Below are 17,666 nucleotides of genomic sequence, written 5' to 3'. Positions count from 1 at the left end.
TGTCTTTGGACCTGTGGGAGGAAACTGGAGTACCCAGAAAAAACCCCACATGGACACGGGGAGATCAATCAGTGCGGCCATTGATTGACCTACACTAATGCCAGTTTTTGTTTATGGAGATTTATGGCTGGATTATTATTGCCAGAATGAACAGTTTTCATGGTTTTGAAAACATGTGGTAGTAAATCAGGATTAGGGTGTAAACTTCATAATTTGGCAACCAAATCAGACCCAAATATTGACTCAAATGTGGTACAGTTATATACACCGATGAACCATAACATTAAAACCATCTCCTTGTTTTTAAACTCACTGTCCATTTTATCAGCTCCACTTACCATATAGAAGCACTTTGTAGTTCTACAATTACTGACTGTAGTCCATCTGTTTCTCTACATACTTTGTTAGCCCCCTTTCATGCTGTTCTTCAATGGTCAGGATTCTCCCGGGACCACTACAGAGTAGGGATTATTTGGGTGGTGGATCATTCTCAGCACTGCAGTGACACTGACATGGTGGTGGTGTGTTAGTGTGTGTTGTGCTGGTATGAGTGGATAAGACAAGTTTTTAAACACCTCACTGTCACTGCTGGACTTTACATCTGCAAGGTGGACCAACTAAGTAGGAGTGTCTAATAGAGTGGACAGTGAGTGGACAACGCACACTAACCCACCACCACCATGTCAGTGTCACTGCAGTGCTGAGAATGATCCACCACCCAATAATACCTGCTCTGTGGTGGTCCTGTGGGGGTCCTGACCATTGAAGAACAACATTAAAGGGGGCTAAAAAAGCATGCAGAGAAACGGATGGACTACTGTCAGTAATTGTAGAACTACAAAGTGCTTCTATATGGTTAGTGGAGCTGATAAAATGGACAGTGAGTGTAGAAACAAGGAGGTGGTTTTAATGTTATGGCTGATCAGTGTATATTTTATCACTAAGAAGCTAAGAACTTAAAATACAATATATCTTTAATTACTTAATATGTATTCTGACCAGGGCTATTACATACACACAGACTGTATGAATAAAAATAATATATTCATAAAATCTAATCTTAAATATACATGATGCTAACACAAGCTACATATATAGACATAAAGTAATTGCTGTGAGAAAGATTGGTCTTCTGTCTTACTTTGTAGGATCTGGTCACCTAAAATCCCAGGCTGGCCTCTCGCCTTTAGACGTGTCGGAGAAGCCAAGCGGCTCGGGGGTGGCGAGCACCTCGCTGACCCCCCTGGCATTACCCAGCAAAGCTGTGAGGGTGGTGTCTATCACTAGCCAGTGCAGCTACAGCAGCACCATTGTCCACAGTGGTGACAAGAAACCACAACCTGATTCAGGTATGTCTAGATTTTTTTTATTATTTGACACATTTTATGTGTAAATATAATATTCAGTGTAATCACACACTTTGTACCAAGTATGAACGTAAAAAAATATATTTATATAACCTTGAACAAAAACCCTGAATACAACCCTGATGTTAAATTTGATCCTGTTTTTCTTTACACAGGGATCATCGAAGACGGCCCCGGCGCAGGAGACACGGCAGAAGGTCCTGCTCCATCCGCTCCTCCTACCTCCCTGTCACCACCCAGTCAGGAGAGAGAAGCCTATAAGAAACTGGGCCTAACCAAACAGGTGCTGGCAGCACATACACAGAAAGAGGAGCAGGCCTTCCTCCACCGCTTCAGGGAGCTGAGGGGGGTTCACGCCTTTAAAGCGGATTCCCATTACCTCGAGCGGAAGAAAGGACAAGCCGTGGCGCATGGTAAGGGCAATACGGTTTGGGTTTCATGCATTTTAGTGACATTAAAACCACCTCCATTTTATCAGCTCCACTTACCATATAGGAGCACTTTGTAGTTCTACAATTACTGACTGTAGTCCATCTGTTTCTCGGCATGCTTTTTTTAGCCTGCTTTCCCTGTTCTTCAATGGTCAGGACTCTCCCAGAACCACCACAGAGCAGGTATTATTTAGGTGGTGGATCATTCTCAGCACTGCAGTGACACTGACATGGTGGTGGTTTGTTAGTGTGTGTTGTGCTGGTATGAGTGGATCAGACACAGCAGCGCTGCTGGAGTTCTTAAATACCGTGTCCACTTACTGTCCACTCTATTAGACACTCCTACCTAGTCGGTCCACCTTGTAGATGTGAAGTCAGAGACGATCGCTCATCTATTGCTGCTGTTTGAGTTTGTCTTCTAGACCTTCATCAGTGGTCACAGGACGCTGGATATATTTTTGGTTGTTGGTGGACTATTCTCAGTCCAGCAGGGACAGTGAGGTGTTTAAAAACTCCAGCAGCGCTGCTGTGTCTGATCCACTCATACCAGCACAACACACACTAACACACCACCACCATGTCAGTGTCACTGCAGTGCTGAGAATGATCCACCACCCAAATAATACCTGCTCTGTGGTGGTCTTGTGGGGGTCCTGACCATTAAAGAACAGCATGAAAGGGGGCTAACAAAGCATGCAAAGAAACATACGGACTACAGTCAGTAATTGTAGAACTACAAAGTGCATCTATATGGTAAGTGGAGCTGATAACATGGACAGTGAGTGTAGAAACGAGGAGCTTGTTTTACAGTTGTGTCACAGTTGCTCAATTGGGTTCAAGTCTGGGGAATTAGGGGACCAGGGTAGTGCTCTTCTAACCAGTGTTGGACATTTCTAGCCGTGTGACATGTCGCATTGTCTGGATGGATTGACTGGATGGATTCATACCCAAATCGGTTGAGTGTGCCTTCCATGTGGATGCACACCTTATGTAATAAAAGAAATAATGGTAGTACCAAGCCACACCCCGCCCTCTAAAAACTTTATCAACCTTATATGAAACAGAAACTTGACATGCCACGTGTATATAGCCGTAATCGTGCTGACGTGGCAATAAATCCCAGCTATCATCATCATCATCATCCATGTGGTTGCCACGAAAACATTCCCCAGACAGTAGGACATAATATTGTGACTCAACAGTGTAAAACTACACAGAAATGAATCATGATTTTCGGTTTCTAACAGCTTTTGAACACGCTCGTGCATTTCCTTGATGAAAGTGTAACATTTCCTCCAAAGCCCAAATAAATACATTCAGCTCCCACACTGATGGAGGAGTAAGAGTCGGTAAATGCCACCCGGGCAGCGTAAGCATGACTGTTAGGACAGTATTTCCAAAGATAGACAGAGTGAGGAAATCCAGTCAGCTGTGGCTATGATTCTGTATACTTTATATGGACAAAAATATTGGGACACACATGCATGTGTCTGATTTAGTCCCATTGCTACATACACTACAGTATATTGCCAGAAGTATTCACTCACCCATCCGAATCATTGAATTCAGGTGTTCCAATCACTTCCATGGCCACAGGTGTATAAAACCAAGCACCTAGGCATCATGCAGACTGCTTCTACAAACATTTGTGACAGAATGGGTCGCTCTCAGGAGCTCAGTGAATTCCAGCGTGGTACTGTGATAGGATGCCACCTGTGCAACAAGTCCAGTCGTGAAATTTCCTCTCTACTAAATATTCCACAGTTGAGTGTCAGTGCTATTATAACAAAGTGGAAGCGATTGGGAACGACAGCAACTCGGCCACAAAGTGGTAGGCCACTTGAAATCACAGAGCGGGGTCAGCGGATGCAGAGGCGCACAGTGCACAGAGGTCGCCAACTTTCTGCAGAGTCAATCGCTACAGACCTCCAAACTTCATGTGGGCTTCAGATTAGCTCAAGAACAGTGTGTAGAGAGCTTCATGGAATGGGTTTCCATGGCCGAGCAGCTGCATCCAAGCCTCACATCACCAAGCGCAATGCAAAGTGTCGGATGCAGTGGTGTAAAGCACGCTGCCACTGGACTCTCCACTGTGTTCCAAATTATTATGCAAATAATATTTTCTCAGATTTTCCAAAATTACCTATATGAATTGCAGTCATTGTAATTTTCCAGTCATCAACTATTAGAGTACAATTGAAAGGTTTTTGAACAAACTGCCAATGATAACAGTATATTTAAAAAAAAATAAAACACTCAAAATGCACTCAAAATGCATGTTCCAAATTATTATGCACAGCAGAGTTTTCAACCTTTTCATTTTTATAAAGAACAAAAAAATGGTCATTTGTGAAATTATAAGCATTAGCAGGTTATTACAAACTGAAATCAAACAGTTTTCAAGTCAAAACTTTATTCTAGGTGATGTTACATTTGCACATAGGACCCCTTGTTCGAAAGGAGCTTCTGAACTCTCTCGTCCATTGAATTTGTCAGGTTTTGGATGGTATCTGCTTCAATTGTTTTGCATGAGGACAGAATACCCTCCCAGAGCTGTTGCTTAGATGTGAACTGCCTCCCGCCATCATAGACACTCCTTTTGATGATGCTCCAGAGGTTCTCAATGGGGTTGAGGTCAGGGGAGCATGGGGGCCACACCATAAGTTTGTCCCCTTTTATGCCCATAGCAGCCAGAGATGCAGATGTGTTCTTTGCAGCATGAGACGGTGCATTATCATGCATGAAAATGATCTTGCTGCGGAATGCACGGTTCTTCTTCTTGAACCATGGCAGGAAGTGCTGTTTGAGAAACTCCACATACATTATGGAGGTCATATTTACCCCTTCAGGGATCCTAAAGGGGCCGACAATCTCTCTCCCCATGATTCCAGCCCAAAACATTACTCCACCTCCTCCTTGTTGGCGCCGTAGCCTTGTTTGCATGGGGTGTCCATCAACCAGCCATCCTCCACTCCATCCATCTGGACCATCGAGCGTTGCACGGCACTCATCGGTGAACAAAACAGTTTTGAAGTCAGTCTTCATGTATTGTTTGGCCCACTGGAGCCATTTCTGCTTGTGTGCAGTGGATAGAGGAGGTCGACAGGATGGCTTACGCACAGCTGCAAACCTCTGAAGGACCCTGCATCTTGTTGTTCGGGGGACGTCGGAGGCACCAGCAGTTTCAAAAACTTGTCTGCTGCTATGACAAGGCATTTTTGCAGCTGCTCTTTTAACCTGATGTAATTGCCTGTTGGAAAGAGTCCTCAATTTTCCCTTATCAGCACGCACACATGTGTGCTCTGAATCAGCTACATACTTCTTGATTGTGCGATGATCACGATGAAGTGTCTTGGCAATGTTGATTGTAGTCATGCCTTGACCTAAACACTCCACAATTTGTTGCTTCTCAGCAGCCGACACATCCTTTTTCTTTCCCATTTTGGCTGAAAATGTAGGCTGCTTAATAATGTGGGACAGCCTTCTTAAGTAGTCTTGCCTTTAATTGGACACACCTGCCAAACTAATTAGCACAGGTGTCTGCAATTGCTTTCAGTGATATAAAGAGCCCTGACACACATCACCATCAATGAGTTTAACTGACAAACAAAACAAAAAAATTCTTACCTTATCACTCCTAAACACTTTTTGCATAATAATTTGGAACACAGTGTAGAGCGGTGGAGACGAGTTCTCTGGAGTGACGAATCCCGCTTCTCCGTCTGGCGATCTGATGGACGAGTCTGGGTTTGGCGGTTGCCAGGGGAATGGTACTTGTCTGACTGCATTGTGCCAAGTGTAAAGTTTGGTGGAGGGGGGATTATGGTGTGGGGTTGTTTTTCAGGAGTCGGGCTCGGCCCCTTAGTTCCAGTGAAAGGAACTCTTAATGCTTCAGCATACCAAGAGATTTTGAACAATGTCATGCTCCCAACTTTGTGGGAACAGTTTGGGGATGGCCCCGTCCTGTTCCAACATGACTGCGCACCAGTGCATAAAGCAAGCTCCATAAAGACATGGATGAGTGAGTTTGGTGTGGAAGAACTTGAGTCCTGACCTCAACCCGATAGAACACCTTTGGGATGAATTAGAGAGGAGACTGTGAGCCGGGCCTTCTCGTCCAACATCAGTGTCTGACCTCACAAATTAAACACACTCCTAAACCTTGTGGAAGGCCTTCCTAGAAGAGTTGAATCTGTTATAGCTGCAAAGGGTGGGCCGACATCATATTAAGCCCTATGGAGTAAGAATGGGAGTCACTCAAGTTCATATGCGTGTGAAAGCAGACGAGCGAATACTTTTGGCAATATAGTGTAAGTATAAAATTAAGCACCTAGTCCACCTTTACAAACATATTGCATATTCAAGCCCCACCACCACCACCAAGTTGCCAGTGTTGGGCCCCCGAGCAAGGCCCTTGCAAATCCTAATTGCTTGAATTGTATTCACTAAGAATTCTAAGCAGCTTTGGATAAACGTGTCTGCTAAATGCCACAAATGCACATGTAAATGTAAAGAACTCATTGAATCCAAAGACTTTTGGACAAAAGTATGGTTCCATCTTTGTGAAAACAAGTTGGGGAAGGCCCTTCCCTGTTCCAGTATGTACAAAGCAGGTCCACAAAGGCCCCCCCACAGAGCCCTGAGCTCAATAATCGATGTGTCAGTTTCTAATTGACCTGTGTCGCTTCAGGTGGAAGTTTCTCCATGTGTCAGACTTGCCAGCTCCTCTGTTGGCAAACCTGCTATTTCTCTGAAGCCATAATACCGGGCTCGCTCTGGTCCAGGGTTCCACTGGCGTGCAATGCCAGCATACTTATGTCATTCTGGGAACTCACTTGGTGTCACAGCGTTTTTGTGCCTCACGAATTAACCACCCTGGGAGAGCTGATTGCCCCAGAAGCAGCGTGATGCCCCTTTTCTGAAGCGGACCAACCCATTAATAGGTGCTGCTCATGCATTGCTGGTCCTGAGGGTTCTTTTTCTTTCATTTTTTTCAAGAAATGAGTTGTTACAGATGGCTGGAGCAGCCTGTCATTTTTAGGACAATCAGTTCTGCGCTATCCCTGTTTTATCCACTTTCTCCGTAGTGGGCTGTGGATGTTTCCATTATTTTGGCCACTTTATTTATTTGTGTTTGTCCCTCCTTTTTGCTCATGTAATAGGGAAGGTTGTGCATGAGGCTCCAGGTGTAGCCTCGCACCTGCAAGAATTGAAAAGCAACTCAATTTGGGTAAAAGCGGTGGCCAAAAAAATAGAAACGGTAACGAACGAGACACAAAACACCCTCTTGTCATTCTTTCTACAGCTGGACCTTCTCGTGATGGGAAGCAGAGGGGTACAGAAGAGCCTTGCAGAGGGGGTCATAATAAAAAGTCCAAGTCCAAGCGCGTCAAACGGAACGAGCCGTCGGACAGCGCCTTGTCGCACCGGAAGCAGCTGTTCAGACAGGAGCTACAAGGCTTGAATCAGACTTCTTGGTCTCTCTCGGACGCCTCGCTGTCTGGCTTCCCCTGGCAGTAGTGCCATGCCACCCAATGTTGACACTGTCCCACTCCCAGGATTCAGGGACAGCCAGTACTCGCAGGATCTGCGTTTCTCCACACAGCCCATGCAGCCGCAGTTCCCAGCTCCATTGGTCACGCCGGTGGTAGCGCTGGTGCTGCCAAACTACATGCCTCAACAGTTAGGAAGTGCCCCTCGTCAGCCTTTCTACCCAGAGCAGGTAATCTTTAAATCATCTCATTTATTATTTGTCTTTAATGTCCAACCTTGGGATTATTATTGTGAAACCTTCATGTGCTTTGGAACTACATTGGGCTTTTTGAAGATAATCTATTTAATCACAAAGCAGACTTTGTAGTTCTACAATTACTGACTGTAGTCCATCTGTTTCTCTGCATGCTTTGTTTGCAACCCTTTCATGCTGGACCACTAGAGAGCAGGTATTATTTGGGTGGTGGATCGTTCTCAGCACTGCAGTGACACTGACATGGTGGTAATGTGTTAGTGTGTGTTGTGCTGGTATGAGTGGATCAGACAAAGCAGCGCTGCTGGAGTTTTTAAACATCTCACTGTCCCTGCTGGACTGAGAATAGTCCACCAACCAAAAACATCCAGCCAACAGTGCCCCATGGGCAGCGTCCTGTGACCACTGATGAAGGTCTAGAAGATGACCAACTCAAACGGCAGAAAAAGATGAGCCATCGTCTCTGACTTTACATCTACAAGGTGGACCAACTAGGTAGGAGTGGACAGTGAGTGGACACGGTATTTAAAAACTCCAGCAGCGCTGCTGTGTCTGATCCACTCATACCAGCACAAGACACACTAACACCACCACCTACCTAAATAATACCTATTCTGTGTTGGTCCTGTGAGGATCCTGATTATTAAAGAACATGGTGAAAGCAGGCTAAAAAGGTATGTAGAGAAATAGATGGACTACAGTCAGTAATTGTAGAACTACAAAGTGCTCCTATATGGTAAGTGGAGCTGATAAAATGGACAGTGTTTTAATGTTATAACTGATCAATGTAGCTAGTTTCTATGGACCTTAACAAGCTTCTTTATAATTCCTTCCACAGAATTTGTTCCAGTCCCCTCAAGCCTCTATATCACCTCAAACAGCATTCCCAGTACAGACTCCGTTCACCACACAGAACCCTTTCCCAGCACCACCGTTTCCCTTCACAGTCCCAGACAAACAACCGAAACCTGCGGATCCTGAAATAAAAGAGGCGCCATCGAGGAGTTGCACTCCTCAGTCAGTGGGTAGGCAAGACCCATCTTCTCCACCTCTGTTTCAGTCACGGTGTAGTTCACCCCTGCAGCTGAACCTGTTGCAGCTGGAGGAGAGCCAGCGGTCCAGTGAGAGGCAAGACATTGTGGCGCCCTCTAGCGGTACTTATGGTAGTACTGCAGCAGAGAAAGGAGCAAATACTGGCATAGAGGCTGCAGTGAACAAACATCAGGTATAAACTTTTGTTTTTTGTTTTTTTTATCTGTATGGATTTGGGTTTTTAATTACACACCCTCATGTTCAGATCATTTTGTCTGGTTTCTGGTTTTTGTCTGGTACAACATTCAGGCTGGTCATTTACATGCAAGCATTACTTCACATAGTAGGCATGTAAATACATGCAAATTTCAAATATACAGCCACTTCAGTACCATATTTTTTACAGCAGCAGTGCCGATAAAAAAAAAAAAAAAAAAATTGAAGATGAAGGGCTAAGTGTGCCATGGAATACATCAGTGATGTAACACAGACTGTTGTTATGTATGTGACAAACCAATTAATCAGTTAATTAAACTTACATATCAGTGTGATCCTTGTCCCTGACTTTCTCTGCAAAGATTATCCATCTGTGCTGTATATGAGGTGAACTTTTACCATGGCTTAAATTTTGAAGAACACTCGTCTGTTTCTTGTTCCTTGAAATTGCTCTTTTGATTGATTCCATTTTGTCAAATCATCCTTAAATAAACTTTTGTGCTTTGTCAAATCCAACATCCACTTTTGCACGTTTAGCAGCCATGCTATACCAAGTTCGCATGAAATAAAAAATTTTTACACTTGCTGATCAGCGTGCCAGGCAAACGTGCTTCACGTGCCAGCTTTGGCACGCGTGCCATAGGTTGCTGACCTCTGGTCTAGACTTTAAAATATTTTAAACTTTAATCTGCCCTTAAAACATCTCAAAGAATCCTGAAGGAAAAACATTAGCGTTGCAGATCATAACATTAACATTGAAGATCATAGCATACAGTGCAAATTATCTCTGTTTCAATTTCTATTATTATTATTATTATTATTAGTTTTTATATGCCAAATACGATTGACTCCAATTTAAATTTTTTCATGCGTTTACCTATTTATGTCACATTATAAGAAACAACATCAATCTAATCAAGGTCACAGAAAGACACAAGGTTGCTGGTCTAGGGACATCACAGACCCACCGGAACAACCCTCTTCACTCACACACTTACACCTAGGAACAGTTTAGAATGGTTAGTCCACCTAGAGACAGGTTTTTGGGAGGGGAGACAAAACTCAGGATCTTGGGGATGTAAGTTTGAAAGGTTTCCCCTGGATTCTTCAAAGTGTGGAGCACCCACACTGTGTGCCACCCAGTATTAATCTCCCTGTAGCAAAAGTGTAGATAGATACTGTAGATATACAGGCAGACAGACAAGGACATTTTTAGTTTCCAGTAGTTTTAACAAAACAAAGGAACAAATACAGTACTGGGGTGGGTGTAGCAAATATTCAATATACATACAATATACAGTATGCAAAAAATTATTAAATATTGCCTAAGTACCAGGTGGGTGAGATAAAGAGATATAGATAAGATGTACAGAGTGCACATTGACAATGACATGGAATAAAAATAAAAATAATAATGGAATCATTAATATAGATTATTAAGGTAACACTTTATTAATCCCAGGAGGAAAATTGCCGTGTCCCAGCAGCTGTAGTTGTTCCTAAAGTGCGGAAAGTATATGACTCTACAACAATTACAGGAAGTACATAAACAGTGTCCAGTGCAGACTATTATACAAATAATGATCAGATTAAATGGAGTCCAGAGTACAGTCTGGTGGCTGCAGGGAAAAATGACCTGCGGAGGCGTACCTTCCTGCAGCTGATATACACTGATCAGCCATAACATTAAAACCACCTCCTTGTTTCTACACTCACTTTTCATTTTATCAGCTCCACTTACCATATAGAAGCACTTTGTAGTTCTACAATTACTGACTGTAGTCCATCTGTTTTTTTAAATGTCTTTTTAACCTGCTTTCACCCTGTTCTTCAATGGTCAGGACCCCCACAGGATCACCACAGAGCAGGTATTATTTAGGTGGTGGATGATTCTCAGTTTTTAAACACCGTGTCCACTCTATTACCACTCTGTGGTCGTGTTCACTGGTTACCCATCTCCAAACGTATTCAATACAAAGTCCTCATACTTACTTTCAAAGCACTTTATGGTCTTGGTCCAATATACTTACAAAACCTGATACATCGGTACACCCCCTCACGCTCTTTACGGTCTACTGATGCTGGTCTCCTGATTGTCCCCAGCTTCAGGCTCTCTACCATGGGTGGAAGATCCTTTTCTGTCTCTGCTCCCCTACTTTGGAATTCTCTCCCTCTTTCCCTGCGTTCTACTTCTTCTTTTACAGAATTCAAATCCCTACTCAAAACTCATCTATTTACCAAACATTTCTCTACTGTTTCATAAGCTTCATTAACTTATGTAAATCTACATTTATTATATTATTATTGTGTCCTATCATTTATGTATTCATGCGTCTCTCATGTGTCTGTCTCTAATATTGTATCTTGATGTATTTTTCTATTTTGTAAAGCGTCCTTGGGTATTGTGAAAGGCGCTATATAAGTCCAACTTATTATTATTATTATTATTATTATTAGACACTCCTACCCAGTTGGTCCACCTTGTAGATGTGAAGTCAGAGACGATCGCTCATCTATTGCTGCTGTTTGAGTTGGTCATCTGCTAGACCTTCATCAGTGGTCACAGGACGCTGCCCAAGGGGCACTGTTTGCTTGGATATATTTTTGGTTGGTGAACTATTCTCAGTCCAGCAGTGACAGTGAGGTGTTTAAAAACTCAATCAGTGCTGTCGTGTCTGATCCACTCATACCAGCACAACACACACTAACACACCACCACCATGTCAGTGTCACTGCAGTGCAGAGAATGATCCACCACCTAAATAATACCTGCTCTGTGGTGGTCCTGTGGGGGTCCTGACCATTGAAGAACAGCATGAAAGGGGGCTAACAAAGCATGCAGAGAAACGGATGGACTACAGTCAGTAATTGTAGAACTACAAAGTGATTCTATATGGTAAGTGGAGCTGATAACATGGACAGTGAGTGAACAAACAAGGAGACTCTTTTATCCAAAGTGACTCACGGTACTGTGACAGTATACAATCCGAGCAATTGAGGGTTAAGGGCCTTGCTCAAGGGCCCAACAGTGGCAGCCTGGCAGCAGTGGGGCTTGAACCGGTTGGTTACTAGTCCAGTACCGTAACTACTAGGCTACAGCTGCCCATGTAGTGTACATCTACGACATTGTTTACACAGCACATGCTTTGCAGGTTGGAGGTTGCTTCACAAACCACATGTATTTGCTACATATACTTTTAGTGGTGCACTAATTAGACATACTTAAGTGTGGTAGGATGTGGTTTGATATGCCTGTTTCAATTAATGCTGTTAATTTAAATGTTACCTTCGCCTCACAAAATTCTACCCATTTGAAATCAAACTCCCTCATGGTTCTACAGACTTTTATTTCAGTTAGAGATGAAATCTGGCCCTGTGAGAGAGTACAACCCCTGGCAAAAATTATTGAATCACTACTCTTGGAAGATGTTCTGTCAATTGTTTAATTTTGTAGAAAAAAAATAAATCACAGACATGCCACAAAACTATCATTTTTCAAAATGTCAACCTTCTGGCATTAAGAAACAATAAAAAAAAAGAAACAAATATAATAGTTGTGGTCAGTCACAATTGCTTTTTTTTAGATCAAGTAGAGGAAAAAAATATGGAATCACTCAAATCTGAGGAAAAAATTATGGAATCACTCTGTAATTTGCAGTTTAAAAACAAAACATCTGCAGCAGATTAGATTTGCTAATTATTCTTCAGTTTAAAAAGAGTGCTTACACCTCGGAGAGCTGTTGCACAAAGCAGATTGTCATGAATCATGGTTCCAACACAAGATATGTCAGTTGAAACAAATGAGAGGATTATAAAACTCCTTCAAGAAGATAAATCATTGTGGAATGTCGCAAAAGATGTTGGTTGTTCCCAGTAAGCTGTGTTTAAAATCTGGACCAAGTACAAACAAAATGGGAAGGTTGTAAAAGGGAAGCATACTGGTAGACCAAGTGAGACATCAAAGCATCAAGATAGAAAACAAAGCAATATGTCTTGAAAACAGAAAATGCACAACAAATGAGAAACAAGTGGCTGGAAAGTGGAGTCAATGTCTGTGACTGAACTGTAAGAAATCACCTAAAAGAAATGGGATTTACATACAGAAAAGCCAAACAAAAGCCATCATTAACACCTAAAAAGAAAAGAACAAGGTTAAAGTAGGCTAAAGAAAAGCATTCGTGGACTGTGGGTGACTGGATAAAAGTGATCTTCAGTGATGAATCGCGAATCTGCATTGGGCAAGGTGATGATGCTGGAACTTTTGTTTGGTGTCTGTCCAATAAAATTTATGAAGATAACTGCCTAAAGAAAACATGTTAATTTCCACAGTTGTTGATGATATGGGCCTGCATGTCGGGTAAAGGCACAGGGGAGATGGTCTTCAATAAATGCCAAAGTCCACATTGAAATTTTGGATGCTTTTCTTATTCCATCAGTTGAAAGGATGTTTGGTGATGATGATTTCATTTTTCAAGATGATAATGCATCTTGCCATAGGGTAAAGGACGTGAAAACTTTCCTTCAAGAAAACATATAATGTCAATGGCATGGCCTGCAAATAGTCCGGATCTCAATCCATTTGAAAATCTCTGGTGGAAATTGAAGAAAATGGTCAATGACAAGGTTCCAACCTGCAAAGCTGATCTGGCAACAGCAAGAGACAGTTGAAGGCAGATTGATGAAAAATACTGTTTGTCATTAGTTAACTCCATGCCTCAGAGAGTTTAAACCATTATAAAAGCCAGAGGTGGTGCAACAAAGTAATAATGGTGCAGTGTTTTCTAATGATTCCATAATTTTTTTCTCAGATTTGAGTGATTCCATATTTTTTTCCTCTACTTGATCTAAAAAAAAAAAAGCAATTGTGACTGACCACAACTATTATATTTGTTTCTTTTTTTATTGTTTCTTAATGCCAGAGGGTTGACAGTTTGAGAAATGATAGTTTTGTGGCATGTCTGTGATTTATTTTTTTTCTACAAAATTAAACAATTGAAAGAACATCTTCCAAGAGTGGTGATTCCATAATTTTTGCCAGGGGTTGTATGTAACGTCAACCTGTAGTCAATTTTCCTGTTAGACATTGGTCTACTATTTGCAGACTTGAGTCCTTGGTTAAGAAAAGTTCTTCTTATTTCTTTTGTATTAACCTGTTCCATGATATGTTTATGACATTGGAGACCACATGACATTTCTGATGCCACATGTTGCGATTTGTGTTGTAAGATTGTACCCTTACACTGCCCTTATATACATTTTAAAAACCTGTATTGGACAAGGTTATATCCTTCCACTGAGTGTGGACCAATCCATTACAATATTTATAAAATAGGGGGGGGGGAAATGAGCGATTTGAACAATGCACTTTCCTTTTCATCTGCACACTGTGCAGGCCAATTAAAACTGGACTGAGACTTGTGAGATTCATAAATGTGTATACACATACATATAGTGTACAGTATATATAGTTTTTGTTATTTAATATAATTTTCAGTTCATATATCCACTTTAAATGTACATGAAAAAGCAAAGTTTTAGCTTATCAGTATTTACTTACAACATATACACTGATCAGCCATAACATTAAATCCAGCTCCATCAGCTTATCAGCTCCACTTACCATATAGAAGCACTTTATAGTTCTACAATTACTGACTGTAGTCCATCTGTTTCTCTGCATACTTTGTTAGCCCCCTGCAGTGCTGAGAATGATCCACCACCTAAATAATACCTGCTCTGTGGTGGTCCTGGGAGAGTCCTGACCATTAAAGAACAGCATGAAAGGGGGCTTACAAAGCATGCAGAGAAACAGATGGACTACAGTCAGTAATTGTAGAACTACAAAGTGCTTCTATATGGTAAGTGGAGCTGATAAAATGGAGGTGGTTTTAATGTTATGGCTGATCTGTGTATGCACTGGGAGTATATAAAATAACAGCAAAAGTGGTTGAATAGCACCGGCTGATGTCTGCATAGCTGCATCATGTATTATGGCAAGACACCTTGTTGTCCAGAGGTTATTTTGTCTTTCGTCCAGTGTTTTCAGGCGTCATTTGATCAGGATAAAGCGATTAATCGTAAACTATATCGTATCGATATAGTTTATTGAGCATTCAGGGTAAATCAGTGAAATGTACACAAGGTGTAGGACATGTAATTACACTGCCTTACCAGAAGATGTCGCCAAAATAATGAAGTACGTAATCTGTTGGTGAAGAAGTGAATTTGCATGTCCTTTAGAACATTCTGCAAACATCAAAGTATCCAAATTATTAAGTACAGGTGCTTGAGCTCCATGTGACATGGCAACAGTTTGTGGAAGGCCTTTTCCTGTTCCTTGATATTAAGCAAGGTCCATAAAACATGGATAAGCTTTGTTACAACCATAAATTAGTGTTTTAGAATGGGATATTCACATACTTTGTCATATAGTTCTTTTTAATGTGAAAACTACTATAGTAAAGATAATTATGCATTAACGACTGCACTTAAGCGCAACAAAATCAGTGGAGACCACAGAATGTCTACTTGAGTAAAAATAGAACATATTTTTCACTAAGGTTGTAATTGTACTGTGAAGTAATTACAGTTTGAATGTCATTTCATTAGTCTCTGTACATAAATAAATGTGACAAATGAATATGTCCTTTGTATAAAAATAAAATGGTATTTTTCAGAAAGCTATACCTGAATTGAAGTTGTTCTTTTGTTTATTCAGACTTCTATTGTTTGATGTCTTAATGCTGTATGTATGTGAGCCTTCCAACCATATAATTTCAACATTCTGAACAAGAAATAGTTCTTTAAAATCCCTGAATCTGTTTACACTTTGCCTTTTTACCACCTTAGCTGTATGTTTCAAGAAGAACAAAATGACTTCTGTCATCACAACAAAAAATATGAACAGTATTTAATGTCACATTACTATATAATATAAATAATGACATGCCTGTCTGTTGATGCATGCTCAATAATCCAGGTACACAAATCCACAAAGTTGAATCAGTTCATCTGGACATCTGTTTATCTGACTTAAGAAGTCATTCGGATTGAGTGACAACGTATCTCTACAACAAACTTGTGTCCAGATGAACTGATTCAACTTTGTGGAATGACATGCCTGGTTTCCACAAAACAGAGACACTCAGTAAATAGATATCTTAGATGTTTATGAAAGGCTTTTGCTTTTTTTTTTTTTTCTCCATTTTGCAGTCTGGCAGCCTCTTTCTGGAGCACAAATCCCATACACATGTAAAGCCAATTGATATTCATACAGAAGTGTTCAGAGTACTACACTACTCCTTCCTCATTCTTTAACCACTCATGCCAGCTCCTCTACCAGACAGTGGAAGTAGCTGTAACAGCATGCAGCAGCTGCAAAAAGTGGGATTATATCCGGCCTTCCCTCTCGTTCCAGTTCTTTCAATTGTGTCCATTTTAAGTATGTGGTTATAAATAAATGTAATCATCATGTTAACTTTTTAATAATAAAATGTTTTAATAGACTGTAGCCCATGATGGTTTCTCATGCTGAGAGCTAGAAAGATTATCCTGGGTTCCCAGAAATGTTATTTTCACAATACTATGCATGGCAAAAAGGTGAAAGTGGTGAGCAGAGCAACCCATAGTGGCTTGCAATGACTGAACCTTTGGTAGAGCCTACATTTTTACTCTTTTTACTTTTTGTCATGTTTTATTAACGCATCCCAAACAGGACAACAATCCAACCTTGGCCACCCCCAACCACCTCAGACATAGGCAATAGCTAAAGTCATGGAATTCGGTGCCACAGCTCATGATGTCTAATGTAAATAATGTATGTATTTATCTCATTTTTGGTTTATTTTTAATAAGGTGGCAAATGTCCCTCACCTTGTGACCTCGGTTTAAAGTTCTCCCGTTGATGTACGTATTCCTACATTGTCTGGTACCAGTCCATTTATTTAAACTTCTACACCCTTACTGTCCCGCACGATCGCTTGGATCTTCTAATAGTGGTTGTTTGTCTGTGTCTTAATTCGGATTCGTTACTGTTGGTGATGGATTATTCAGTGTTATAGCACCCAAGCTATGACATTCATTACCACAATTTTCCTTTCTTCTTTTCTGTCCTAGATTAGGGAATTAGACATGTGCTAGATAAATACAACTTAATTATCATTATTGTTATTATTATTAGCATTTGCATTAGCATTAGCACTAGTAATAGTATTGCCGGGTCAAACAACCACACATTCTGCTCATTTAAATAGTATTTGGGTCATTCTATAATTTGGGGTACATTTCACATCACCAAAAAAGTACAAAAACAATGTTCTCTCTCAATAGAACAATCAGTGGTTCAAGTTAATATATTCCTTTAGTGTAACATATCCACTATTTGCAAAGCTTAAACATTATTTTTTATTTTAAAGGGACAGTAGATGTAGACTAACTTAGTTGACAGGTAACAGTTGACAATTTCCCTATTTTGAAACATAACTTCAGTGGTAGACCTTGCCTGGCTGACCACATGTCATTTCTTGAACAGAATAATGTCTAATTTGAACATACATTTGAATTAAAATTATAAAAAAAATTGTAACCATAACAATGTATGTAACATAGTTGATGGTCAATTAATATACTCATTGACTGTTCTATTATAGATAAAATATTTTTAAAAAAATAAGAGGACATTCACCACAGTTTGTTCAATATACCCTCCACAGAGAAAAATGATATCATGTAATGCTGGTCACATAGTTTTAGAACAAACTATTTTTGAGTTGCTGAGTGGAGTTCTGTTAGTAACATAGTTGACAGAACTTTTGCGGACATTAATAAATAAAGATATTTAAATTATTTAAAAAAGGAACTCGATTTAAAAAATAT

The 17,666-nt window shown here is 40.8% G+C and overlaps 1 protein-coding gene across 1 annotated transcript in view; it reads left to right on the top strand.

The window, feature by feature from the left end:
* Positions 1-16,297, top strand: part of per2 (period circadian clock 2) — a 55,067-nt gene extending 38,770 nt beyond the window's left edge. The window contains 6 exon segments of the mRNA XM_062987862.1: positions 1,149-1,349; positions 1,523-1,780; positions 7,104-7,305; positions 7,307-7,520; positions 8,383-8,769; positions 16,005-16,297. Coding sequence (XP_062843932.1) covers positions 1,149-1,349; positions 1,523-1,780; positions 7,104-7,305; positions 7,307-7,520; positions 8,383-8,769; positions 16,005-16,109 — 1,367 coding nt within the window. The 3' untranslated portion in view covers positions 16,110-16,297.
* The last annotated feature ends 1,369 nt before the right edge of the window (positions 16,298-17,666 follow it).

The sequence above is a fragment of the Trichomycterus rosablanca genome, chromosome 25 (assembly GCF_030014385.1).
Source record: "Trichomycterus rosablanca isolate fTriRos1 chromosome 25, fTriRos1.hap1, whole genome shotgun sequence".
Lineage (NCBI taxonomy): Eukaryota > Metazoa > Chordata > Actinopteri > Siluriformes > Trichomycteridae > Trichomycterus > Trichomycterus rosablanca.
This window is presented reverse-complemented; position numbering and strand designations above follow the sequence as displayed.